Here is a 26,478-nt window from a genome sequence, read left to right on the forward strand (position 1 = left end):
TTACACACACCTGTGCTTAATGTTAGAGGGGGAATTAAGTAGCTAGGTAGGTTAAGTAATAAGTTAAAGTTTAATTCTGTTTTCTTGTTCAAATATAATTAAAAACTACTTTTGTTTAAGTAACCCTTTGTCTTGTTGTGCATATCTATTGCTGCTAGTTTTGGGGGTCCTCTGGACTCCGTAACGCTCCTAATTCTCATGTTCTTAGAGGGACATTGTCAATGGAAGACCAGCAGCTTAGCAACTGCTACTGAGATTAATAACTCCAGAACTACCATTGTCTGACATGTCTTGGAACAGAGCAAGACAGGAAAAGTTGCATGCCAGCAGGCAGCACCTTATCTGACAATGGCAGCTGTGAAGTGGTTTGAGCCCTCTGCATTTTGGAGTGAATCTGGGCTTCTCCTGTAAAAATTAAATACGAATTGCATGGCTGATTAAAAAGATATTTTGTTCTTAAACCAAGCAGAACACAAAGATTACTAATTTTATACTGAGGGCTAATGCTGAGGAAGTCTTTGTAGTTAATGCAGAGACTGTCCAGACTAAAACTGCCCAGGGATAAATTAACAACCTGCACCATTATTCCGAGAATGTGACCCTTTACCCAGAGGAAACATCCACTGAACCCCTCAAGAACTTTCCAACTTTGAATGAGAGCCCCTCTCATTCTTGTGAGCCGTAGAGAAGGAAAAGAGGACAACAGAGTGAGTTGTTTAAAACCAAGAAGAGATGGGGAGGATAAATGAAGAGGAAGTTTTTAGTGGGACATAAAGTAACAAAAAAACCAAATACCAAAAGAGATCAGCAAATGGTCAGGATTTGCTGTCCACTTGCTTAAAGAGGAAGGGAAGAAGATTTAGAGAGAAACTTAAGCAGCCCAGTAGGGAAGTGGAGAAACAGCATGGGTATGGGAATGGTAGATATCAAAGACCAGATGTAGACTCAAAGTGGCATCTTTCTGTTCAGTTGGTTCCAGATCTCATGACCATAGAATCTCCCGGCATTCTTCTGCCAACTAAATAACGCTCATTGTGCAGTTGCAGTGTGAGGAGGGGCTTTCTAACTTCACCTTGCCAGGGGCAACAACCTTTCCCTGAGTAAATGAGTTTAGAGAATGTTATGTACCCATTTACAAAGCAGAGTCATGAGGCTCCTTAGCTCCCAGCTTGCCATGTTGCTGTAACAATATTCTGACAGCATCACTTCAAACATTCAGAGATTGAGTAGTTACTTGTTGCCAGGTTGGAATTTGTTTTCTGAATGACCTACCTACCATGGATGGTGTAGGTAAAGCCTCCCGCCACTGCTGCCACATCCTGTCCGAATCCATCCTGGATCACTTCCTTCTCAGCCTGCAGCTGGGCCTGATTCCAAAAACAAATCAATGTGATGACAGGTGGGAGAAAGGCAAAGTAGGACCATATTCAAACACTAACGCACACTCTACATTAGCGCACATGGACCACAAGACCACTGCTGAGATCAAAACCCAGTTACACTAGTGTCACACTTCTGCATCTCTAAATGAAGAACATTCCCTAGTGTTGCCCCTTCCATCCCCTACACCGCCCACCCCTGCCACTCCCGACAGGGTTACACCCCACCCTTCACCGCCATAGAAGGACATCACTACCCTCCCCTGGTAGCTGTCTGGATTTTCTTCGTTGTATTTCTGGGGAACGCACTCAATTGTCTTTCACTTGTAGCATGACATCAATTCATTCAGCCACTGTTTTGAAATGATTACCTCTCACCTACTGCAGATAGACCCCCGTTTGATTTTGGATTGGTCAAAGTACTGTAAGATGAGCATTGACTTACTGCAGAAAACCTGAGGACTCCCCCTCCACTGTCAAGCAAGACATCAGTGAGGTTCATGGTGATAAGATACTCAGAGTCTTGGGTCTCCCATGCAATGGTGCCTTCAAAGCCCTGGCAGAGAGAGGAGTGTGTGAGCAGCAGAGTCTGGACTGGCCCTGCAGGCCTCCAACTCAATCACAAAAAGCAGCAAACAAAAAAAAACAGTCACACAGGAGGCACCCAGCCTTAACACCACCCACTTTGGCAGTCAGTTGTTGAAGCCCCTTGCTCAGATAAATGGAACCTTTCCCAATTGCAGTATCTGCGTTGCACACGTGAAAAGGTGCACAAGAAACACGACCTATGGTCCAGTGACTGGTAGAAGGTAATGTGGCTTTGGAAGTGAAGATCTGAAGTGAAATGAGAAGAGGTCTGGTCAGAGATAGAAACTTGCTGTTTCTAGCTATTGAGCATCAAGGTGTCAGAAATACAGATAGATTTAGGTTAGTGACAGTGGATTAAGTGCCATTCTGAGGCATCGTAATTGAAACCAAGTCCATGTCAACATTTAAGAATGATTGAGAAAAATACTGTTTGACACTGCAGCAAGGCACTGGAAAAATATTTTCAATGTTATCTCAGCAAAATCCTCTAGGTTCACTGGACAGAAAAAACAAACCAACTTCAGTGTCCTCCTTCTCCAGGCCATCAACGTTGGCATCAAGGTATACCTTGATGAAGGGCTCAAGCCTGAAACGTCAGTTATGCATTTTTACATTTTACTTCAACCACGGTGTCTACAGAATTTTGTAATTTACTCCCAAATCAGAAAGTCTATTCCAAGGTCAGCAGGTATATAAAGAAAAAGATACAAGACATGCAAGGGGATACCAGGAGCGTTGATGAAGGAAAGGCTGTGGATGTTGTCTACATGGACTTTAGTAAGGCTTTTGACAAGGTCCCACATGGGAGGTTAGTCAGGAAGGTTCAGTTGCTCGGTATTCATGGTAAGGTAGAGTGGATGATTGCCTCTCAGACTAGAGCCCTGTGCCTCAAGGATAGGTTGCTGGACCATTGATATTTGTTATTTATATCAATGATCTAGATGATAATGTGATAAATTGGAGCAGCAAGTTTGCAGATGACACAAATATTGGAGGTGTAGTAAACAGTGAGGAAGGCTTTCAAAAATTGCAGAGGCATCTGGACCAGCTGGAAAAATGGGCTGCAAAATGGCAGATGTAATTTAATTCAGACAAGTGTGAGGTGTTGCATTTTGGAAGGACAAACTAAGGTACATGGTAAATGGTAGGGCACTGAAAAGTGTGGAAGGACAGAGGGATCTGAGAATACATGATCCCATGAAAGTGGCATCACACGTAGATAGGGTTTTAAAGAGAGCTTTTGGCATATTGCCTTCATAGTATTGAATATAGGAATTGGATGTTATGGAAAAGTTGTATAAGACAATGGTGAAGTCAAATTTGGAGTATTATGTGCAATTTTCGTCACCTAACTGCAGGAAAAATATCAATAAGATTCAAAGAATGCAGAGAAGATTTACTAGGATGTTGCCAGGTCTTGAGGAACTGAGTTCCAGGGAAAGGTTAAACAAATTAAGACTTTATTCCCTGAAATGTAGAAGAATTATGGAGATTTAATAGAGGTATACAAAATTATGAGAGGTATAGACAGAGTAAATGCAATTAGGGTTTTTCCACTGGATAAACAAAACAGAGGACATGGGTGAAGGATGAAAGATTAAAAAGTATCAAGGGAACATTAGGGAGAACTTTTTCTCACAGAGTGTAGTGGGAACGAGCTGCCAGGTGAAGAGGTGAACGCGGGCTCAATTTTAACATGAGAAAAATTTGGACAGGTACATGGATGGGAGAGGTATGAAGGGGTATGGACTAGGTACATCAGTGGGCCTAGGCAGAATAATGGTTCAGCACAGACAAGAAGGGCTGAAGAGCCTGCTTTTGTGCTGTAACATTCTATGGTTCTGCTCAAAACCTCCTTGAAGAAATAGAGCATCCCCATGAACCCCTAGCCCACCAGCACTCGATGTGTGGGAGCAACATTCAGGTTGGTATTGAGATCCTTCCCATTCCAAGTGCAAGGAGTCTGCATACTATCCACACACCCTGCCCCATTAGCAGTTCCCATGTTGGCCTCAGCAGCCTCCTCAAAACCCACAAAATCAGAGTGGCAGCCACTCTGAAGGATTGCCTTCTTAAGAGGAATGATTTGAGAATAGGTTAGGTAGATGGTTAAAGGAAAGTGCAGAAGATGCATGGGGGCATTAGAAGTTAATGCAGCAGCCACAGTCGTGGTCATTGGGAAAGTGCTTGTAAGGTGAACAGAAATGGAGAGACTGAATCATGAACTTTGGGAAACAGGAACAAGACTGGAGGGTAAAAGAGGGGAAAAACAGGCTCGGTATCTTGAAGGGAAAGAAGTTGAGATGGAAAGGAAGCTGGAGAAAATTGACAGGGTGAGGGTAGCTAATATTTACGTCTCATTTGAGACATCATCTGGTGTCTGTGCCCCCAATCAAAGTCCTCTAAAGATTTAACCTGGGGACCAGCAGCCAGGCACTTCCATGAAAGAGAGGGATGGGAGTCAAAGACAGCTGACGTCCTGCTCACAAATCAGCCTATTAATGCCCAGGAAGCCTGCAGATGTCCCACTTCCCCCAGCATTAGACCACAGAGTTCAACTTTACCCAATCTGAAAAAGAAGGGAAAAATATTTGTAAGACCGTGAACTGAGTTTTCCAAAGTTTGCTCCTACCTTTGGGAGAAGGAACCTCTCCACAGGTTTATACCACATCTGGTTAACTTGTTGTCCAGAGCTGAGAGGACTGAAGTGAGCACTGACAATCACCTCCTGGTAAAACATACACATGGTACAGAGTAACTTCATCCCATTGCTCAAAATTATGAAAGCAAATTCCAACAAATCGTTCCATAATGCTGCCTCATTCACCCTTTTCAGATGTAACCACACTGTGCCAGTTTGTCAGTTACTTATTGCAGGGACTACACTGCATTGAGAGGCGTGTAACAACCTCGTTCTTTTCTTTTTGAAAATTTTATTTATTAAATCATGGTTAAACATACAATAATGGATACAGCTTAGAAAAACAAAGTATATACATGATATTTTTTATTTATATAAAAAAACCCTACAAACCCCCAACCCCCCCAACCCTAACCCACCCACCCCTACCCACACCCCTCTAATCTACCCCCAAAAAGAAAGAGGAGATCACATATCATAGAATTCATTAATTAATTACCATATTACGGAGCAACACCACTAATGTGCGGAAAGGGGATTTAATAATTCAACCCCATATAATCCAAATATGGGCTCCAGGTTTTAGCAAAAAAGGAGTAATTATTATGTAAATTGTTATCTTTTCCAATGGAATACAAGATCTCATTTCTTAAAAGCCATCTCTGAATACTCAAATTCGTCTAATTTTTCCAAGTAATTGCCAAACATTTTCTAGCCATAGCTAAAGCCAATCAAAAAAGCAATTTGAAAATTAATTAAATTTTATTCTAAACTCAATCTCTTAATATAACCCAACAAAAATACTAAAGGATCTAAATGGAAGTTTCAATTTAAAAATAGCTTCTAAACATTCCTTAAATCTATTCCAAAAGGGTTTCACAGTCTCGCATAACCTACTTCCTTATGACATCTAAAACATAAATCCGAAGAAATAAATTTTTATTTCCTTAATTTCTCCAGAGTTAAATATAACTGATGAATACATTTACAATTTACAATTTTAGTCATACTGTCATCACATAAATTCATCCAATCATCTTGAGAAATAGATACAGTCAAATCTTTTTCCCATTTTAATCTAGATTTATGAATATCCAGCTTAAGCATTTTATTCTGTAATAAAGCGTACATCTCAGATATAAATCCCTTCTTGCCACCTTCAGTAAGTAAAATTTCAAAGTTAGATCATCTAGGTAACCGTTAAGTGCATCCAAAATTATCCAACAATAAGGCTTTAATTTGATAATAAACAAAACAGTATCCGAAGATATATCTTATTTCTCTTTCATTCTTTGAAAAGAAATAAAATATCCTGCTTCATAACAAACTTGCACCAATTTAATAACCTTTTGAACCCATAACCTCAAAAGGAAAAAGCTTTTTTTGATACAAAGGAGTTTTACCTGAAAATTTTCCTTGAGTACCTATGATTTTATACCATAAATCCATTAAATGTTTCAAAACAGGTAAATCATAATTAGTCAATAATTTAGGATTCCATCTATAAATAAACTGATCCACCTTCTTCTCACCAATCTGAGATAACTCAATATTAGCCCATATCAAAGGTTCATCCACTTCAAACATCCTATTAATAAATTTCAACTGTGCCGATTCATAATAATTTTGAAAGTTAGGGATTTGCAAGCCTCCTAATTTGCATTTTCAAGTTAATTTCTGTAATGATACCCTTACCATCTTATCTCTCCATAAAAATTTCCTCACCATCCGATTAAGAAAAAAAGAGTGTTGGTGTACATCAAAAAATTGAAGGTTGATGTTGCTTTTTTGCAAGAGACAGGAACATCAGAAATTAAGAGATCGAGTTGGACAAGTTATAGCTCTTCGTTTAATTTGAAAGCAAGAGTGGCTATTTTGATTAATAAAAAGTTATCTTTTAAATTGGAATCAGTTATTGAGTCAATTGGTAAACTTTTGATTGTTAATTGTAAAATGTTCTCTGAGTGTTGGACTTTATGCTCCTAATATAGATGATGAGGAATTTATGTTGGACTCTTATTAATTTAAATCAGGCACATGAAAAAAATTAAACTGCTGTTTGAATCCATTATTAGATAAATCTCCAAAGTCAGTAATTAGGACTAAAATGGCTAAACAATTAATGGCATTAATGAAAGATATGAATTTTGTAGATATATGGAGAAGGTCAAATGCAAAAGAGAAAGATTTTTCGTTCTATTCTTCGACATGATTCTTATTCTAGAATAGATCTATTTTTAGTAACAGCACACAATTCCAAGGCTGAATACAAGAGTAGGATTTTGTCTGATCATTCTTTGTTATTAATAATGTACTGGTTTGGAGGGAATTGAGAATGTTTATCGTTGGAGGTTTAGTTATTTGCTGTTGAAAAATGTTGAATTTTGTAAATTTATGTGATCAAATACAGCTTTTTTTAAAAATAAATATGGATTCAGTTGGTAGTAATTTTGTTTTATGGGATGCTTTAAAAATACTGCTAAAATTAAGAAACAACATGTAGCCAAAATAAGTAGATTAGAGGAGGAGATTGAGATTTTGGAAAAGGATTTGCAGCGAAATTCTACGGAAGTTAAGAAAATACGCTTAGTTAATATGTTATAATTAATTACAAACATAAATTTGAGGAATTATTACAGAGAACTAGACAGAGGTATTATGAATTGGGCGAAAGAGCTCACAGAGTATTAGCCTGGCAGTTAAAAACGGAACAAGCTTCGAGAACAATAAATGCTATTAGATATGATTCAACGATTACATATAAACCTCAAGAAATTAATGATGTCTTTCAAAAATTTTATGAAAAATTGTATACTTCTGAAGTACTGGAGGATGAAGCCAAAACTGATAATTTTTTATCTGATTTGGATCCTCCTTTTTTGAGTGATAAGGATATTAGGAATTTGGATGCTTCTTTTACTGCTCAAGAAATAATAGATGCACTTCGATCTATACCTAGCAGGAAGTCTCCAGGGGATGATGGTTTTACTTCTGAATTCTAAAAAGAATTTCAGGATTTATTAATCCTTTTATTGATGGATGTACTGAAACAGGAGACAGAGGTTCATTCTTTTTCGTATTATTTTTCTAAAGCAATTATTACAGTTATTCTTAAGAAAGATAGGGATCCATTGAAAGCAGGGTATTATAGACCTATTTCTTTATTAAATGTTGATTATAAAATTGTGGCGAAGGTTCTAGCTAATAGGTTAACTAAATATTTACCAAGTTTAGTTCATGTAGATCAGGCAGGTTTTATTAAAAATCAATATTCAGCAGATAATATTGTAAAGTTGATTTCTTTAATTAATGTTTCATGGGAGAAATCTAACCTACCGATGATTATTTCTCCCGATGCAGAGAAGGCCTTTGATAGAGTAGAGTGGAGTTTTTTTATTTAAAGTTTTGGAGAAATTTAATTTTGGCCCTTTTTTATTGGTTGGATTAAGGCCTTATATGGAAGCCCTACTGCTAGAGTTATGACAAATGGACAGGTATCTTCACCTTTTATGTTGACTAGATTAACTAGGCAACGCTGCCCTTTGTCACCAGCTCTATTTGCATTAGTTGTTGAACCTTTGGTTCAGATGATTCGACAAGATAGTAATATTGAAGGTATTAAGGTGAAATCTGATGAATTTAAAATAAACTTGTTTGCAGATGATGTTTTGATATATTTAACAAAACCTTTGAATTCTTTGAGGAATTTGCATGGAGCAGTATGGTGAAATATCAGGTTATAAAATTAATTGGGAAAAGAGTGAGATTATGTGACATGGGTTATTCTTTGTGTTGGGATATTGTGAAATTTAAATGGTCAGATCGGATTAAGTATTTAGGTGTTAAGGTAAATTGTAATTAGAGTCATTTATATGAATTGAACTATTTGCCTTTATTGTCTAAAATTAAATATGATTTGAATCAGTGGAAAGATTTACTTATTACATTAATAGTTAATTGTATTAAAATGAATATTTTTCCTCAAATTCAATATCTTTTTTAGTCTATCCCTTGTAAGATTCTTCAAAATTAAAAAAAAGATTTAAGTGCAACCTCGTTCCCACGAGCAACCACCAAACCTCAGCCTCATCACTAATACATGTGAATGAATAAACTGATAATTTTTAAAAATCAATGCACATTGAGAGTACTGATATCTTTTGATCTGAATCATGTCGGAAGGGTTCAATCAAGTTCAAAGTATGGAGGAAGATGGAGCTTTATGGAGGGAATTCCTGAACTTAGGGTCAAGGCAGATGAACATACAAGGATCAGGGCAAGTGCAGCTAGGTCATTATTTTAACAGAAGTATTTGAAATTTGCTGGAAGAGATCTAATGCAGGTGAGCAAACACAGGTGATTAGAACTTGGTGCAAGATAGGAATGGAACAACAGTTGTGAATGTGGTTCAGCCCATCACGCAAGCCCCCCTCTCCCCTTAATGACTCTGTCTACACTTCCTGCTGTCTTGGGAAAACGGCATGGAGAGTGCAGCGGGGAGGCATGGATAGTGTAGTGGTGCAGCTTGGATATCATTGCGGTTAGCGCAATGCTACTACATCAGGTTCTAATCCAACACTGACTGTAGAGAACTTGTACATTCTCCCGTGCTCCGGTTTACCCCCACTTTTGAGAACGTACCAGCATTGTAGGTTAATTGGGGTATTTGGACAGCGCGGGCTTGAGGGCTCGAAGAGCCTGTTAGCATGCAGTATATCAAGATTTTTAAAGATGGCCAACATAGGAAAAGAATCATCCCCTCCCATCAGGAAGAAGATTCATGCGTGTAAGATCACGCACCTCCAAATTCAAGAATAGTTTCTTGCCCACCATTATCAGACTGCAGAACAAATCTCACACTGGGACAATAATGTTGCCTTTGCTCTGTTTTAACTGATCTCTCGTTCAGCTCTGTGTTCTTACTGCTGTACAACATATGAGTTGACAACTGGACTGTTCGCTAAACAAATTTTCTAACTGTATATCATTACACATACCAATAAACAAAATTGAATGATGAAAGATTTGAGATGCAATGGACCAGGTAACAAGACTACGATGAGGGCTTTAATCGAGGATAAGCCAGCTGATGGTAAGCAAGAGAACATGGCAACAGACAGGATACAGGGTTGAGAATTCATCTGAGGATTAAACCGGACCCAGTAACCACATGTGAAATTTACCTCCAGTGTGGTCTGATAGAGGCGGACAGTGAGGTTCTGGTGAAAGGCCATTTCCATCTGATCCTGGAATACACCAAGTCTTGTAATGACAATTGGATGGAGAACTCGAAAGTCAATCTTAGAAACCTTGCTGCCAAGCATCATCAAGGCAGGAGTTCCAGGCAGGCGGACTGCTTCGATTTCCTTCCCTACAACTGCAGAAAGAGAAAAAGAAAAAACACTTTCCTATAGTGCTTTCCATGACTGGGGTCATTCAAAAATAATGTCCAGGCTAAAACATCATTGTAAATATCTCTTTGAGGTGAAGTTGGGAGAGTCTTCAAATTGATGGGCACACGGCAATGACCAGCTTTAGGGATGTTATTTAATTATCCAGAACTCTTGGGAGAACCTCCCCTATTCTCACAAAACACCTGCATTATACTCCAGAAAGGCTATAAGCTTAATGTTTCAGCTCAAAGATCACAACTCTTACACTGTGGAATATGCCAGAGAAGAGCATCAGCACTGTGAATTTGCTCAACTCTCCAGAGTGAAAAATTGAACTCACCACCTTCTCACTCGAAGACAGGATCTATCAGTGACCCGGGATCCATAACACATTGATATGGATGCCAGGACAAAAATCTGAATCAAATTTGTGCCCTGAGCTCATGCTTGGCCTCGGATATCCAGTTAGACACGTTTTCTTTAACATACATTTGCTGATAATTTGGGTTTATTGGTGACCATGAGGATATTGGTTCAGGTAGTTTCAGGTGCAACTTACCTTAGCCTGTCTGTTCCGACACAAGTCTAATGGTAACCACGTCTGCATACATCAACGGAAACCAGACATTGAAGGTGCAAGCTACAACCGCATTTTTTTTGTTCACTTTAAAACAAGCAGCAAATCTCTCGGTATTGGCAAAGAGACACAAATTAAAGGATGCCGACAGGCTGAAACTATGAACCTTTAAAGACATTTTAATTCAGACACCTGCTGGCTTTTTGCTCAAACACTGATGAAGGGTACACGCCCAAAACTTTAGTTATATCTATGTCTTTGCCATCTATGGACGCTGCATGAGGAACCAGCTGAGTATCTCCAGTAGTTTTGTATATTAACTACAATCAGTTGTTTCGACAGAAGTTTCATTTCATTCAGCTTCTCCACTGTGAAATTTCTTTGAGGGATGCCTCCCCTGAAGTCGTTCTCCTCCGCTCTTCAAAGGCAGTTCTGAGACTGTCTCTTACAACGGTGCCCAACGACACTCCCAGCAACTCCCAACTCATACCTTGATGAAGGATGCAGGCTCAAAACATTGGTTATATAGCATTGCTTCCTATGGACACTGTGGAATCTGCTTTTGTACATTAACCTTTAAAGACAGCCCCGTCTGTGATCCTGAGGTGGAAGCAGGCTATATGTGCTGACAAGGGAGTGAAGATGTCCAGAGCTGATGGAACTTAGTGCAGCTTGCCCCTTTACCTGTCCTATGATCCTCCTCCTTTTTGATCTCCCTAGTCTTCCTCTCTTCTTTTGCTCATTCCCATTTTCTCTGCTCCCTTTGTACTTGATTAAAACTCATAACATCTGTAATTGTTTCTAGAAAATATAAAATGTGAAAGCTTTCCCTCAACAATAACTGCCTGCCTTGAGTTCCACATTTCCAGTGCTTTGCTCTTATTTTTGATTTTCTGCTTGCTCGTATCCTGGGATCCTTTCTCTGGTCAGGTACACAAAAACATAGATGACCATAGCATCCAATGAGTCTGACCTGGGTTTGTAAAGTTGAGCAGCTGACAGGAGTATGGATCCTCTCGGTCCTTGTCGGGTATGTCACAGCCATAAGTACCAATTATAAATTTTGCAAGAACACTGCAAGAGACAAAAAAAAGTTCTTGAATTTCATTACCACCTTTGTCAAAAACCTACAGAACAATGAATAACTCACAGTAAAATGAAAATTGATCTAAAAGGATGACTGAAATTTATATCCCAAGGTAGTACAGGGCCCTTGTGTCAGAGCTGAACCTTTCAAACAGACTTAGTCTGGAGAGAGTTTGAAATATTTGTTTAGTTAAAGGGTAAACTTTCCCTCTGGACCCATGCTGTGTAACAATGTCTTCCAGTTCTATTGCTAATAAGTGGTGAGTGATCAGATAACAATCTAGCTTTATATTCCGTTTTTCTAACTCTCCCTTGGATGTGGGCTGACAACAGGAACAGGTCAATCCTTGAGTATGTTTTATCTCTACTCGAATAATATGAGTATTCCTTCTCCTTTGGGTGTTGTCTCCTCCATATATCCAAAAGTTGCATTTCCTGCATTGATTTAACCATAAATTTGGCTACTTTGTTCTTTTTGCTATTCTTTTGTCCAGTTTTATCCATCTTTGAATCCAAATTAAGGTTAAAGTCCCCTTCTATCAATATATTCCCCTCCGTATCTACAATCTTCAAAAAAATATCTTGCATAAACTTTTGATCCTCTTCATTATATTGACCAAATTCCAGAGTTCTGAATATATCTGACACTTTATCATTACATATCTCCCTGCTGGATCTATTATTTCCTCCTCTATTTTGATTGGTACATTTTTATTGATTAATATAGCTATACCTCTGGCTTTTGAGTTATATGATGCTGCCGTTATGTGCCCTACCCAGTCTCTCCTTAATTTATTGTGTTCCACTTTAGTTAGATGCTTTTCCTGCACGAATGCTATATCAATTTTTTCTTTTTTCAGTAAATTTAATAGCCTCTTCCTTTTGATTTGGTTATGCATTCCATTAATATTTATAGTCATGTAGTTCAACATGGCCATCTCATACTCTGTTTACACCTCATTTCTGCTTCCTCACCACCACCTTTCCCCTTTTCCATTTCTCAGTTTTCCTTTTTTGAACTCAATGTATGGCAACACTTCTAAAACATAAAATACTTCAACCACTCCCACATCTAAAATTCCCTTAACCCCAAGTGTTCCCCCCCCCGAGTCGCCCCCTTGTCCCTTGCCGGGAAACCACAACTCCCCCCTCCATTTGGACTGCGAACCCGTTCACAAGTGTCAACTGATTTCGCAGTGACTGTTATTCTCTCCCACCCAACCCCCTCCAGAAAACTTTTATCTTCACATTGCAACAAAGCTCCCCCTCTTTTCTTCTCTTTTTCTTTTCTGTATGACAATGTCAAGGTAAAAAAGCATCAACTAAGTAACAAGAAGTGTTCACTGCGTGGATATTAGCTCAGTCCTTAACATGCTTGCAGGTGTGAATATTAACAAATTTTAGATTGATAAATTGACACTGCTCACATCAAAGTATCTTTGTCATAGAGTAATAGCGAGATAGAATACTGAAACAAACCCTAATGCCCACTGAGACTGCACCAACCAGCCATTTATTTCCACTAATTCCACATTAATCCCATTTTAATTTTTTTTTCAGGCATTCTCACCATTCGTCTCCACATTCCCATCCTCATACTTGGGACAATTTACAGCAGCCAATTAATCTACCAAGTGTCATGTCTTTGGGTTGTGGGAGAAAATGAGAGCACCAGGAGGAAACCCATTCAATCACAGAGAGAGTGGGCAAACCCCGCACAGACAGCATTAGGGTCAGGATCAAATCCAGGCCTCTGGTGCGGTTGGCTGTGGCTCTATTAGCTGTACCCACGAATCGCCCAAAGTTGTTCTAATGCTTGGACATTAAACATAAGCCATACAGAATGGAGATGGTGTAATCAAAAGGGAAGATTGCGCTGACCAAATTATCGCAGATGTGATATTTGGATCATTTTTTAAAAATTTAAACATACAGCACAGTTACAGACCTTTTTGGCCCACGAGCCCATGTCACCCAATCAACCTACATCCCTGTTACCTTTTTTTTCAACATTTTAAGATTACGAGTATAGAGTACAATTCAAGGTTTGGGGTGGTACTGCTCTGACTACTTTGTCTGATTTTCTCCAGTTCTGATTGAACTAAAACAAAAATAGTGGTGGGGAAAAAAAACAAGGTGCACTTCATTCAGAAGCAATAGACAGCCCAAAGTGTTTTTATCATTTACACATTTCTGGTGTATTGAAAGAAGGGCAAATATTTGTATCAAAAAGAGTCATAGTTTCATTGAGCAAAACAGCATTAAAAGAGGTCCTTTGACCCAACTTGTCTGAGTGAGTAATCTCTTAAAATACTCGATCAAGTTCCCTCGCACTTCCCAATTGTTTTATCTGAGCACAGCAACTTCAAAGATGCTAGATTCTCAACATATTCTTCTTCTCCTTTTAATCATTTTCCATTCTTTTTCCTCAGTGACAATCCCACTATCATCCCTTCTTCTGTGTATACATGCAGAACTTTGTATATTTCTGTCTATCCCTACACTGCCCATACTTTTTTTGTAATATTTTATCCATATTTTAAAATATATTTAACTATCAACCAACAAAACACCAAGAGAATCCCTCCCTCCACCCCTTCCCCTCTATACAAGTTCTATTAAACAGAGAAAGAACAAAAAAAAACACAAAAAAAATCATCAATTGTCAGTGCGTACAGTAAAACATATGGAGACATGATAATACCAAAGTGTTAAAATCTTTACAGAGGTCTTCTGGCTAGCCAGTAGTGATCGTAACTCTATATTGACACCAGTGAGGTACCTACATGCTCTAAATAAGACTGCCAGATTTTCAGGAAGGTGTTATATCCCTTCCTAAGATTTTATGTGACCTTTTCAAGTGGGATGCAACTATTCATCTCCGAAGACCACCGATCTATCAGTAGGTGGGAGTCAGACTTCCATGTTACCGCTGTGCATTTCCTGGCCACACACAAGTCAACTTCTGTGAAGATAATTTGAGAATTAGTTAGGGATCTACCAACTGTGGCAAAGTTCCCCAGAAGACAAAGCTCTGGGTCTACTGGGAAGGTGACTCCCATGATCTTGGGTAGGGTGTCATAGAGTTCATACCTGAAGGGCCTCACCTTCATGCAAAGCCAGGTAGAATATTTAAAAAAAACCTCTATCTCACACCTTAAGCATATCTCTGATAATTCAGGTTTATACTGGTGTAATTTCTGTGGGGCGAGGTAGCTGATGGAGAAAATTATAATGGACCAATCTATACCTGGCATTGATATAGATCTGTCCAGAGTTGTTCGTCGATTGTTCTGCCTAAGTCTGACTCCCATCTCACACTAAATTTATGCAAACCTGGCTTTGGGGTCTCACTCATCAATAAAAAGTAGGTTCTAAAAATAAACATGTACATTTCCTTCATGGAGCAGTTTCTCCTTTTCAGTGAGTCCCAGTAAAGTCATTTCGAGCCCAAATTGCCCCTAAGGAAGGATCATAACTGAAGGTGACAAAAAAAAGTCTTATTGGACAAGTCATATTTCTTCTTCAGCTGTTCAAATGACATGAAAAGTCCTTTTCGATAACAGTCCTCCAGACATTGCATCCCCTTATTTTCAGAATCTTGTTGTTCAAAATCAAGTCGCATTTATTTGTTGTTCATACCATACCTTTTGCAGTGTACAGCGAAAACAAGATAGCTTTCCTCTGGACCGTGGAGCTGGTAAATTACACCAGAAACTTTTTTTTATATAAATAACATATCACTTATAAATATCATGTTACATATGCTTGCCCTGTCTCTCCAGAGTTCAGAAGCCTCATGGTTTGGGGGAAAAACCTTTTGCAATCTGGTCGTGAAGGCCCAAACGCTTCAGTATCTCTTCCCGGATGGCAGGAAGGAGAACAGATTGCGGAAGATGTGTGTGGAGCCCTTCATAATGTTTACAGTTTTGTGCAAACAATAGCCGTTATAAATGTCCATCATGGCAGGGAGACCCCAGCAGTTCCCAAACCGGCAGTGATGAAGTTACATAGAATGCTCTCAATGGATCCCCTGTAGAATGTAGAGAGGGTGGAGGGTGGAAGCTGGACTTTCCTCAACCTCCGCAGGAGTAAAGGCTTTGTTGGGCCTTCTTGGCAATGGATCTGGTGTTAGGGGACCAGGAGAGATCCTTGGTGCTCTTGACTACCTTGACGGTGGAGTCATCAATAGTCAGCGGAGAGTGATACCCATGGGCTATCGTGAAGTCAACCATCATCTCCTTTGTTTGTTGATGTTCAGATGTTGCCTCTGCACCAGTCCGTTAGTGTTTGCACCGCCTCTCTGTAAGCTGACTCATCATTCTTGCTTATGAGCCGCACCATGGTTGTATCGTCAGTGAACTTGATGATGTGATTAGAAATGTATCTTGCTGCACACTCATGGATCAGCATGATGAACAGCGGTGGATTGAGCACGCAGCCCTGGGGGGACCCTGTACTCAGCGTGATGGTGTTGGACATGATGTTTCCAACCTGGACTGACTGAGGTCGAGGATCCGGTTACAGAGGAAGGTGTTTAGGCTCAGCAGGTTCAATATCATAATCAGGTGCTGCAGTATGATTGTGTTGAATGCTGAGCTGAAGTCTATGAACAGCATTTGAACAAACAAGTCTTTATTTTCCAGGTGGGTGAGGGCTAGGTGGAGCGTGGTGGCAATGGCATCATCTGTAGATTGGTTGGGATGATACACAAACTGCATGGGGTCCAATGAGTCTTGATGCGCTTCATGACTAGCCTCTTGAAGATATTGAAGAGGTCTGTGAGGACGTCAGCTAGTTGGTCCCCACATCCTCTGAGCACCCTACTAGTGACGTTATATGGTCCGGCAGCCTTACAAGGGTCATGGGTATAAGTTCATTTTGCCTTAAAGGTATTTTCGGTGACAATCCCCTTTTCAGTCCAGAGCCTCCACAGGTCTCACTTCATATTTTAACCATGTGTTAAAATGGGGTTGTCTGTCCTGTTGACTATATTTCTGGAATTTCATTTATACATGAAATTATTATACACCTTCTCTTCAAGAGGGTGCAATCCAATTTGTACCCAGGAGGTGGTATCGACCCTCTCAAAAAATGAAGAAATGAATCTTGTTTGGACCACCAAATAATATTTTTTGAAACAAGTCAACTGGATGTCTCCTAATCTTGTTAACTTTTCCATGGATACTCTGGGTACTTTACAGTTCCATATAAATTGCCCAATATGCTTATTAAGGGTTTTCAAAAAGGTTTGGACCAGTGGAATGGGCAAGGACAGGAAAAGATACTGCAATCTTGGCAATATATTAATCTTCACACAGTTGACTCTGCCAATTGGAGTAATGGGAAAGTTCACGCACCTACTCAAATCTTCAATTTTACTAAGTAGCGGGAGGTAATTGAGTTTATATAAATTCCGATCATTATCCACCATTATTCCAAGGTTTTTGATGCCTCCCGAGGGTCATTTGATTGGACTTGTTCGCTGGTACTCAGTCTGATCAAAATTTGTTAATGGGATAATTTCACTTTTCCCAGTTTACCTTGTATCCTGAAACTTTGCCATAAGCTTTTAACAAAGTCTGTAATTTAGTAAGGGAATTAACCAGATTTGTTTACAGGATTACATTATCTACCATAAGATTAATTTTGTGGTTTTTATGATCCCATGCTGTCCATACTATCCTTCACTCAACCTAACACAAAAAAATCTTAAAATTTTCTCTTTTGTGACCATTACCTACATCCCTCGCAATTTTAATTACCTCTGTACTCCAAACATCTACTCCAAATCTCCTGTTATGATATTTAAATCAGCCCTTAATTTAGGTCCTTAACTTAAACCCTAATTTAGGTCCTTAACTTAAACCCTAACTTTATCCCTTTCCATTACGATCTTGAATCTTCAGAATTAACGTCACTGTAACTAAAGTTTCTCCCTACCAACACTTTTACCACTGTCCAGCTTCATTTGCAAAGACAAGATTGAGTACAGGCTTTACAAGGTGTAGGTCAAACCACATCTAAAGTTTTGTGAGCAGTTTTGGGCCCCATATTCAAGGAAGGATGTGCTGGTGTTGGAGAGGGTCAAGACGAGGTTATGAGAATGATCCCAGGAATGGGAGAGTTAACATATGAGAGGCACTTGATGGTTCCAGACAGGTCCTCACTGGAGTTTAGAATCATGAGGCGGGAATCTCATTGAAACTAAAGGGCTGGAAAGAGTGGACGTGGAGACCATGATTCCAGTAGTAGGAAAGTGTGGGACCATAGGGCACAGCCTCTGAATAAAAAGACATCTCTTGAGAAACCAAAGTGAGGAAAAATTTCTTCAGCCAGAGGGTGCTGAATCTGTGGAATTCATTCCACGGACAGCTGTGGAGGCCAAGTCATTGGATATTTTAAAAGCAGAGGTTGATAGGTTTCGATTAGTGAAAACACACAGAAATACTGGAGGAAATGCTTCCTCCAGCCTCTCCATAATCTCAAGCCGCTTTCAGGTGCAATCACTCTGAGAATACGGCTGCAGGTGTGTTCGAATTGGTGTTCAGGTGGCAGCACTGAATGCGTGGTTCTGGCACCCGAAAGGCCCAGCTGCAGGAGAGGCACCTCGGAGCGAACGCCAGCTCCTGTCAACTGTGGCCGTAGTCCCGCCTGCTGTCGTGACGTCATTGACAGTGCGTTGAGGCTGAAGCAGAAAGGGACACAGGATCATGGCAGGCCTGGAGCAGAGAAGAGAAATGCCTCTAACATACCGAAAAATGTGACTGTACCGGTAATGCCGAGCTTGCTCACTGTCCAGTTTTTCAAAAACCGCGCCAAAGTGTCTCAGGCTGATGATGTCACCATGATGTCATCAGCCCGCCCCCTAGCAGCTGCTGTTACTTTCAGGTGCCTCTAGGGACTGCTCGGAAGCGGAGAATATACCTCCCCGAGGAGGGTTGGGTAAGTACTCCTCGGGGCCAGGTTTTCTGCTTTCAGGTGGCCTCCCGTCAGCTACATTCGGGTAGAATAGGCTGCTTTACATCGGGGTATTCTGGCCACCTGAAAGCAGCTTCACAAACATCCTGCTGTTCATTCTTGCCTCTAATGCAATGATTCACCCAGGGAAAAGCGAGCAAAGAAGCACTGTGGGGACAAAGAAGACATTTAAAGGTAAAACACGAAAGACTGCAGACATCGTGATTGAAGTAAAATCCTTACCTAGATGAAGGGCTCAAGTCCAAAACATTGGTTATGTATCTTTATCTTTGCTATATAGAGTACGTTGTTTGAACTGCTGAGTTTGACCAGCATTATGATTTTAAGACACATAAAAGGCTTATTCAAAACTTGCAAAAACATGCGAGACGCCACTGGTCTGTCAACTCAGAAAGAGATGCAGCATGGAAACAGGCCCCTTTGGTTGCCAACCACCTGCACTCACACACTAATCCCCAGTTAAACCTTGCTTTTGGAGACCCTTTCAGAAACAATAACAAAGGGAAAAGAAATACTGCACCAGGTGAAGTTAGAGTTAACAAAGGCAGATTAGTTTTAAAAAACTGAAGATGGGGCAGCACGGTTAGCATAGCGGGTAACACAACGCCTTTACTGTGCCAGCGATCAGGACTGGGGTTCAAATCCTGTGCAGTCTATAAGGAGTTGGTACATTCGCCCCGTGTCTGCATGGGTTTTCCCGAACTCCGGTTTCCTCCCAACATCCAAAACGTACCGGGGGTTGTAGGTTAATTGAGTGTAAAATGGACGGCTTGGACTCATGAGCAGAAATGGCCTGTAGCAGTGTTCAAAATTTAAATTTAACCTGATAGAATTTTTTTAATGAAATAACAGAGTACATCGGTGAAAGGAATACAATGGATTTTCAGGCCATTTGTCAAAGGACAATTAGAAAATATGAGGCCAATGAAATGAAAGGTATAAAATTTGTCCAAAGGCAAAGAGCAGGGGCCAAAGGAACAAATGTTATTTATCGGATGGGAGGGCAGTAGGCAGTGGTGCTTCCGGGGTTTGAGTTAGAACTTCCTCTTTTACCTGTACAGTATTAACACCCAACCCCAACCAACCAACCAATTTTCCCCTGCAACCGTGTCTGCCTGTCCCGGATCGGACTTGTCAGCCACAATCGAGCCTGCAGCTGACGTGGACTTTTACCCCCTCCATAAATCTTCGTCCGCGAAGCCAAGCCAAAGAAAAGATTAATGATGTGGACATGGATATCTTTTGATGTCACACTTGGAGTATGACAGATCTGCTGGTTGAAGAAGCAGACAGTAGGAGATGGAATTTAATACAGAGAGGAGTATAGTCTTGCACTTCAGCAAAAAGAAGAATGGGCAAAGTAAGCTAGCTGGTATGGTTCTTGAGGGCTTGCTGCAACAGAGGAATCCAGTCGTGTATCTGCACAAATCATGGAAAGTGACAGAATAAGAGGACAGAGAAGAAAATCAAGTTTACAGGCTTCATAAATTTAGACTGCTTCACAAACTCTACCAGCAGGGGCACTAAAATCATGGGAATACCAGCACCCAGAAGCTCCCCTCCAAGCCTCACTCCTTCCTGACTTGCGAATCAATCAACATTTCTTCACCATCACTGGGTCACTGGACTTCCCTTCCTGACAGCACCTCAAGGACTGCAGTAGCACAAGGTGGCAAGCTCACCCACACCTTCTTGGCACGGTTGGCATAGCAGTTAGGAGTTTGTACGTTCTCCCAGTCTCCTCCCACCTTTCAAAACATACTGGGGATGTAGGTTAATTGGGTGCAATTAGGCAGACTCGTGGGCTGAAATGGCCTGTAACTGTGCTGTATGTCTAACTTTTTTTTAATTCTCAAAGGAAAGTGAGGGACAGAAAATTAATTGCTGCCTCAGCCTATGAAGCACACATCTATCGAAAGAATAAAAGCAAAGACCATTACATGAAAAGGAAACCATTTCTGCCACTATTATGTTCTGTACCAGGCTGCTTCTTGGTCCAAGAACTCTTCAAATAACTAAATCTTATGAGTAAACCACTGACTGATCAAACACACTCACCGCTGGTTCAGTTGTGGGACGTGCCCCAGCCAAGTCTTCCGGAGTGCATTTCGCAAGTTGTGATGTTGACGAGCTGACAGTATTCCAATCACAAGATCATACTTGTCTTTGGTCCAATCTACAAAAAAAAAATTAATGCCCAATTAACATAGGAGAGCTTGTTTTCACTGTACCTTGAATGGGTGCAGTTCAGAACAAAACACTGCCAATTGAGAAACTGAAAACTCACCTGGTCTTCCTTGCTATTGTGTCAAGAGATTTTTGTCTCTCTCACAGGACAGACCAGCCTCAAATGAATACCTCATCTGAACAATAGTCCCCCCAGAAAGGCATTAAACAGTGTAAAATTTTCTCACTTTCTCACAAACACTAATGAATCTCTCGCATTTTCTTCCCCAGAGGAGCTTCAGAATTTTCACCTGGATTAACTGCGGGTCATTTAAAGACTGCAGGCAACTCCAACAGCTGATGCACAGGCTATTTAAAAACTGCAGAAGATGCAAACAACTGACCCATGGGCCATTTAAAGAAGACTCCATTTAAAGGGGGTGGGCAGGAGGGTTACAGTCATGAGGCCTCCACTCCCTACTATCCTCTGGGCCAACGTGCAATCCTTGGAAAATAAACTGGATGGACTCAGAGCCAGATTACAGCAGCAGAGGGATTGCTGTGTGTTGGGCTTCACTGAGACATAGCTGAGAGAGAGCATTCCTGACACAGCGCTGCGGCTCGAGGACTTCCCCCTCCACTGTGTGGCATCAGGAAAAGCCAGAGGAGGCTGCTTTGGTCTCATCATCGTGGAGCACAATCCTGCTCCCTGGACCTGGAACATCGTGTCACCCATTCTATTCGCAGAGGGAGTTCATTGCCATCATCCTGGTCACAGTGTACATTCCACCTCAGGCTAAAATCAGGCTAGCACTGGAGGGCTTGAGCAATGTGATCATCGGCCAAAGACAGCAACACCCTGATGCCTTCACACTCACTGCAGGGGTCTTCAATCAGGTCAACCTGCAGAAGTCGCTAAAAAAACTACCACCAACACATTACCTGTGAAACCAGAGGAGCCAACAAAATTGACCACTGCTACACCACCACGAAGAGCACCTACTGAGCCACCCTTGAGGACTTCCCCCTCAGACTTCGGCAAGTCTGATCACCTGGCTATACTTCTACTCCCAGCGTACTCCCTGACTGAACTAGTGGTGAAGACAGCGGAAATATGGTTGAGGGAGGTGGAAGAGCGCCTGCAGGATTGCTTTAAATCAGCAGACTGAACCATATTCAAGGACTCATCCTCAAACTTGAATGAATATGCCATAGTTGTCACCATTTTCATGAGTGTGTGTGCAGAGAGTGTGTGTCCATGCGAACATACTGGGATACACAACTTGCTATGGTGTGATCGATGGTGTTTAAGCCAGTGATCCAGATCTCTAGAGGAAGTCGGGTATGAGAGTGTGCACAGAAGAGTGGGTGTCCATGCGAACATACTGGGATACACAACTTGCTGACGGTGTGATCGATGGTGTTTAAGCCAGTAATCCAGATCTCCAGAGAAAGTCGGGTATGAGAGTATGCGCAGAAGAGTGGGTGTCCATGCGAACATACTGGGATACACAACTTGCTGACGGTGTGATCGATGGTGTTTAAGCCAGTGATCCAGATCTCTAGAGGAAGTCAGGTATGAGAGTGTGCGCAGAAGAGTGGGTGTCCATGCGAACATACTGGGATACACAACTTGCTGACAGTGTAATCGATGGTGTTTAAGCCAGTGATCCAGATCTCCAGAGGAAGTCGGGTATGAGAGTATGCGCAGAAGAGTGGGTGTCCATGCGAACATACTGGGATACACAACTTGCTGACGGTGTGATCGATGGTGTTTAAGCCAGTGATCCAGATCTCTAGAGGAAGTCAGGTATGAGAGTGTGCGCAGAAGAGTGGGTGTCCATGCGAACATACTGGGATACACAACTTGCTGACAGTGTAATCGATGGTGTTTAAGCCAGTGATCCAGATCTCTAGAGGAAGTCAGGTATGACTAGTAGAAGGCCATCACAAGCAGCAAGGGGGCAATTCCGAAGGAAGCTAGAGTCATATAGTCCCCAGATATGGCAAGGTGAGGCTGAACACCAGAAATGGCTGTGATGGTTCACTATCCAATGAGCTGAACAACTTTTAATTGTTTTTTTTTAATTTAAATTATAACAGGCCCTTTCAGCCCACGCCATCCACATACACCCAATTTACCTTCACCCCAGTTTGTTTTGAACAGTGGGAGGAAACCCACTCAAACACGGAGAGAATGTACAAACTCCTTACATGGGATTCGATAACAGACAGTGTGGGATATATCGCTTTGAGAAGGAGAATTTAACAATACCTATGAGAATCCCTGCAGAAGCTGATGATCCTTTGATATCTATCATTGAGGACAATGTCAGAACATCCTTTGAGGCATCAGGCCCTCATGGGATACCTGGCAGGATACTGAAAATCTGTGCCAACCAACTAACTGGAGTATTCACAGACGTTTTCAATCTCTCATTGCTGCAGTTGAAGATTCCCACCTGCTTCAAAAGGCATCAATCATCCCGGTTGGTGCCCAAGAGAAGGAAGGTGAACTCCTTCCTTGATTATAACCCAGTAGCACTTACATCCATTGTGATGAAATGCTTTGAGAGGTTGGTCCTGGCCAGAACTAATGCACCTAAATAAAGATCTGGACCCACTACCATCAAATTGCTCTACAGAAGATGCAATCTCACTGGATCTACACTTAGCTCTGGATCACCTGGATAACAGCAACACGTAAATCAGGCTACTCTGCATAGACTACAGCTCAGCTTTCAACACCATCTTACCCTCAGTGCTGGATAACAAGCTTCAAAACCTGGACCCCTGGACCCATCTCTGTGACTGTATCCAAGACTTCCTCATCAGAAGACCACAGTCAGTGCAGATCGGAAATAATGCCACCTCCTCACTGATGATCAACACAGGTACATCTCAAGGATGTGCGCAAAACCACCAGCCGGTCTACTCACTCTACATCCATGACTGTGGCGAAGCACAATTCAAATGCCATCTGCGAATTTGCCGACGACGCCATTGTTGTCGGCAGAATCACAAATGTCAATGATGCGCATAGGAGGGTGAGAGATCAGACAGTTGAGTGATGCCACAACAATCTTGAACTCAACGTTAGCAAGGAGCCGATTGTGGACTTCAGGAAAGGGAAATCAGAAGAAAACAGACCAGTCCGCATCGAGGGGTCAGCAGGGGAAAATGTTAAGGACTTCAAATTCAAGTAGGTGAAGGGGAGCAGATGGACGATATTTACTTGAATTTCCAGAAGGCATTTGATAAGGTGCCACATAAAAGACTGTTGGGGAAATCTCTTTGCAAAATAACTCAGGTGGAGACTTCAGACTTTACTTCGAGAACTTTATTTTGTGATATCACAGAGAGACCTTCCTGATCTACACCAGGATGGAACTCTGCTTTCTCCAGGAAGATAGCACATTGCAGAAGAACAAGCAACTTTTATCTTTCTCTGTACATAGAGCACATTCCAAAGTATAATATGTCTAAGGCATGGTTTTGCAGACCAGTCAAATCTGGCTGGTTCCTTAGTTTAGAGAAAAAGAAAAAAGACAGGCTTTGTTTAAAAAAAAACACATATTTGCAACATTTTCAATGCAATAAGATTGATTTTCTTCTACAAAGACATACATAAGATAAGGATGAATAGATTTGGTGGTGACGTATTAGCATGGATAGAGGATTGGGTGACCAATAAAAAGCAGAGTTGGGCTGCAGAGATGTTTATCTGGTGGAGAGCGGGATGCCACTGGGGCTGGTGCTGGGCTTGCAACTGTTCACGATATACATTAATGATCTGGAAAAGGAGTCAAAGTATAGGGTATATGTTTGCCGATGACACAGAATTGAGCAGAAAAGCAAATTGTGCAGAAAATTTGGAGAGTCTGCAGAGAGATATAGATAGGAGAAGTGAGTGGGCAAGGGTCTGGCAGATGGAGTACAATGTGAGGTGATCACTTTGGAAGAAAGAATGGAACATCAGATTATTATTTAACTGGCAAACAGTTGCAGCCTGCTGCTGTGTAGAACAACTTGGGGGTGCTTGTGTATGAATCACAAAAGGTTGGTTTGCAGGGGCAGCAGGCTATTAAGAAAGCAAACAGAATGTTGGCCTTCATTGCTAGAGGGATTGAATTTAACAGCAAGGAGGTTATGATGCAACTGGACAAAGTACTGGTGAGGCCGCATCTGGAGTACTGCATGCAGTTTTGGTCTCCTTACTTGAGGAAGGATGTTCTGGCTTTGGAGGTGGTTTTAGAGAAGGTTCACCAGGTTGATTCCAGGGATGAGGAAAGATCGAGTCATCTGGGGCTTGAATTTAAAAGAATGAGAGGAGATCTTATAGAAACGTATAAAATGATGAAAGGCATGGATAAGAGAGAGGTAGTTAAGTGGTTTCCATTGGTAGGAGAGACCAAAACTAGGGGATATAGCCTCAGGATTCAGGGTAGTAGATTTAGGATGGAGATGAGGAGGAACTGCTTTTTCCAGAGGGTGGTGAATCTGTGGAATTCGCTGCTCATTGAAGGCTGCTTCAGTGAATATATTTAAGACAAGGTGGGATAGATTTCTATACAGTAAGGGAACTGAGGGATATGGGGAAAAGGCATGTAGGTAGAGTTCAGCCTAACATCAGATCAGACATGATCTCATCGAATGGCGGTGCAGCAGGCTTGATGAGCCATATGGCCTACTCTTGCTCGTATTTCTTATGTTCCTGGGTGCCAACATTCTGAAGATCTGTCCTGGGGCCTCCACATTGATGTAATCATGAAGAAGGCTCGCCAACGGCTCTTCTTCATGAGGAACATGAGGAGTATGTCACCAAAGACTTGCAAATTGCTACAGGTGCACTGTGGAGAGCATTCTGACTGGTTGCTTCACTTCCTGGTATGGACGTGCCAATGCACAGAACAAGGAAGAGAGTTGTGAACCTAGCCAGCGCCATCATCGGTACCAGTCTTCACACCATTAGGGGCACGTACAAGAGGCAGTGTCTCAAGAAAGCAGCTTCTCTCCTCAAGGACCCCCACTACCCAGGCCGCGCCCTCTTCACACTAGCCCCATCGGGAAAAAGGTACAGGAGCCTGAAGATGAACTGTACAAGGACAGCTTCTTCCCCTCTGCCATCAGATTTCTGAATGGACAATGAACCACAGACACGAGCTCACTTTCTCTTGTTTTTGCACTGATTTGAACTGTAACGCAGCCGCAAAGCAACAAATTTCGTAACATTCGTGACAATAAATTCTTACTCTGATTCTAAATTGTATGCCATGAGACTCAAGAAAGATCTCAGATCTTTCCAGAGATTTGTGTGTTTCTGAGAAAGGGGGAACCAAGATTACAGACAGATTTGAAGAATCGAACACAAATGGCAGATACCGAGTTGGTGGCAGGTTCACACAGCCAAGAAACATGTGCATAGAAAGATTAGAGGAAGACAAAGAAAACCAGTGACCTCTCTTAATTTCAAAAATGAATACATCTTGCTGAAAAGATCCACGATTGATTGCTAAGATCAGAGAGTGCAGGTTATGACGCACAAGCAGCACTGACTGTGAAACCAAACAAGGATAGTGACCCAGTAAGTGAAAGGAATGGTGTAAAAACAAACACCATCTCCCTCCAATTTGGATAGGGCAGCTCCAAGAATTCACAAATTTCACA

At 41.3% G+C, this 26,478-nt stretch overlaps 1 protein-coding gene across 8 annotated transcripts in view; it reads right to left on the minus strand.

The window, feature by feature from the left end:
• The window catches only part of b3galnt2 (beta-1,3-N-acetylgalactosaminyltransferase 2), a 49,901-nt gene that overhangs the window by 20,234 nt on the left and 3,189 nt on the right, over positions 1–26,478 (minus strand). For all 8 annotated transcript variants that reach the window (XR_011340115.1, XR_011340113.1, XR_011340116.1 and 5 more), the window contains exons 2-7: positions 20,704–20,821; positions 11,552–11,652; positions 9,792–9,985; positions 4,600–4,695; positions 1,825–1,935; positions 1,277–1,367 (exon numbers count right to left, since the gene is read on the minus strand). Coding sequence is in view for 5 of the 8 variants with exons in the window: in XM_069885156.1 (XP_069741257.1) it covers positions 1,277–1,367; positions 1,825–1,935; positions 4,600–4,695; positions 9,792–9,985; positions 11,552–11,652; positions 20,704–20,821 (711 nt within the window). In the remaining 3 variants the exon portion in view is untranslated. The remainder of the gene's footprint in view (positions 1–1,276; positions 1,368–1,824; positions 1,936–4,599; positions 4,696–9,791; positions 9,986–11,551; positions 11,653–20,703; positions 20,822–26,478) is intronic.

This window comes from Narcine bancroftii, chromosome 6 (genome assembly GCF_036971445.1).
Source record: "Narcine bancroftii isolate sNarBan1 chromosome 6, sNarBan1.hap1, whole genome shotgun sequence".
In the NCBI taxonomy this organism is placed as follows: domain Eukaryota; kingdom Metazoa; phylum Chordata; class Chondrichthyes; order Torpediniformes; family Narcinidae; genus Narcine; species Narcine bancroftii.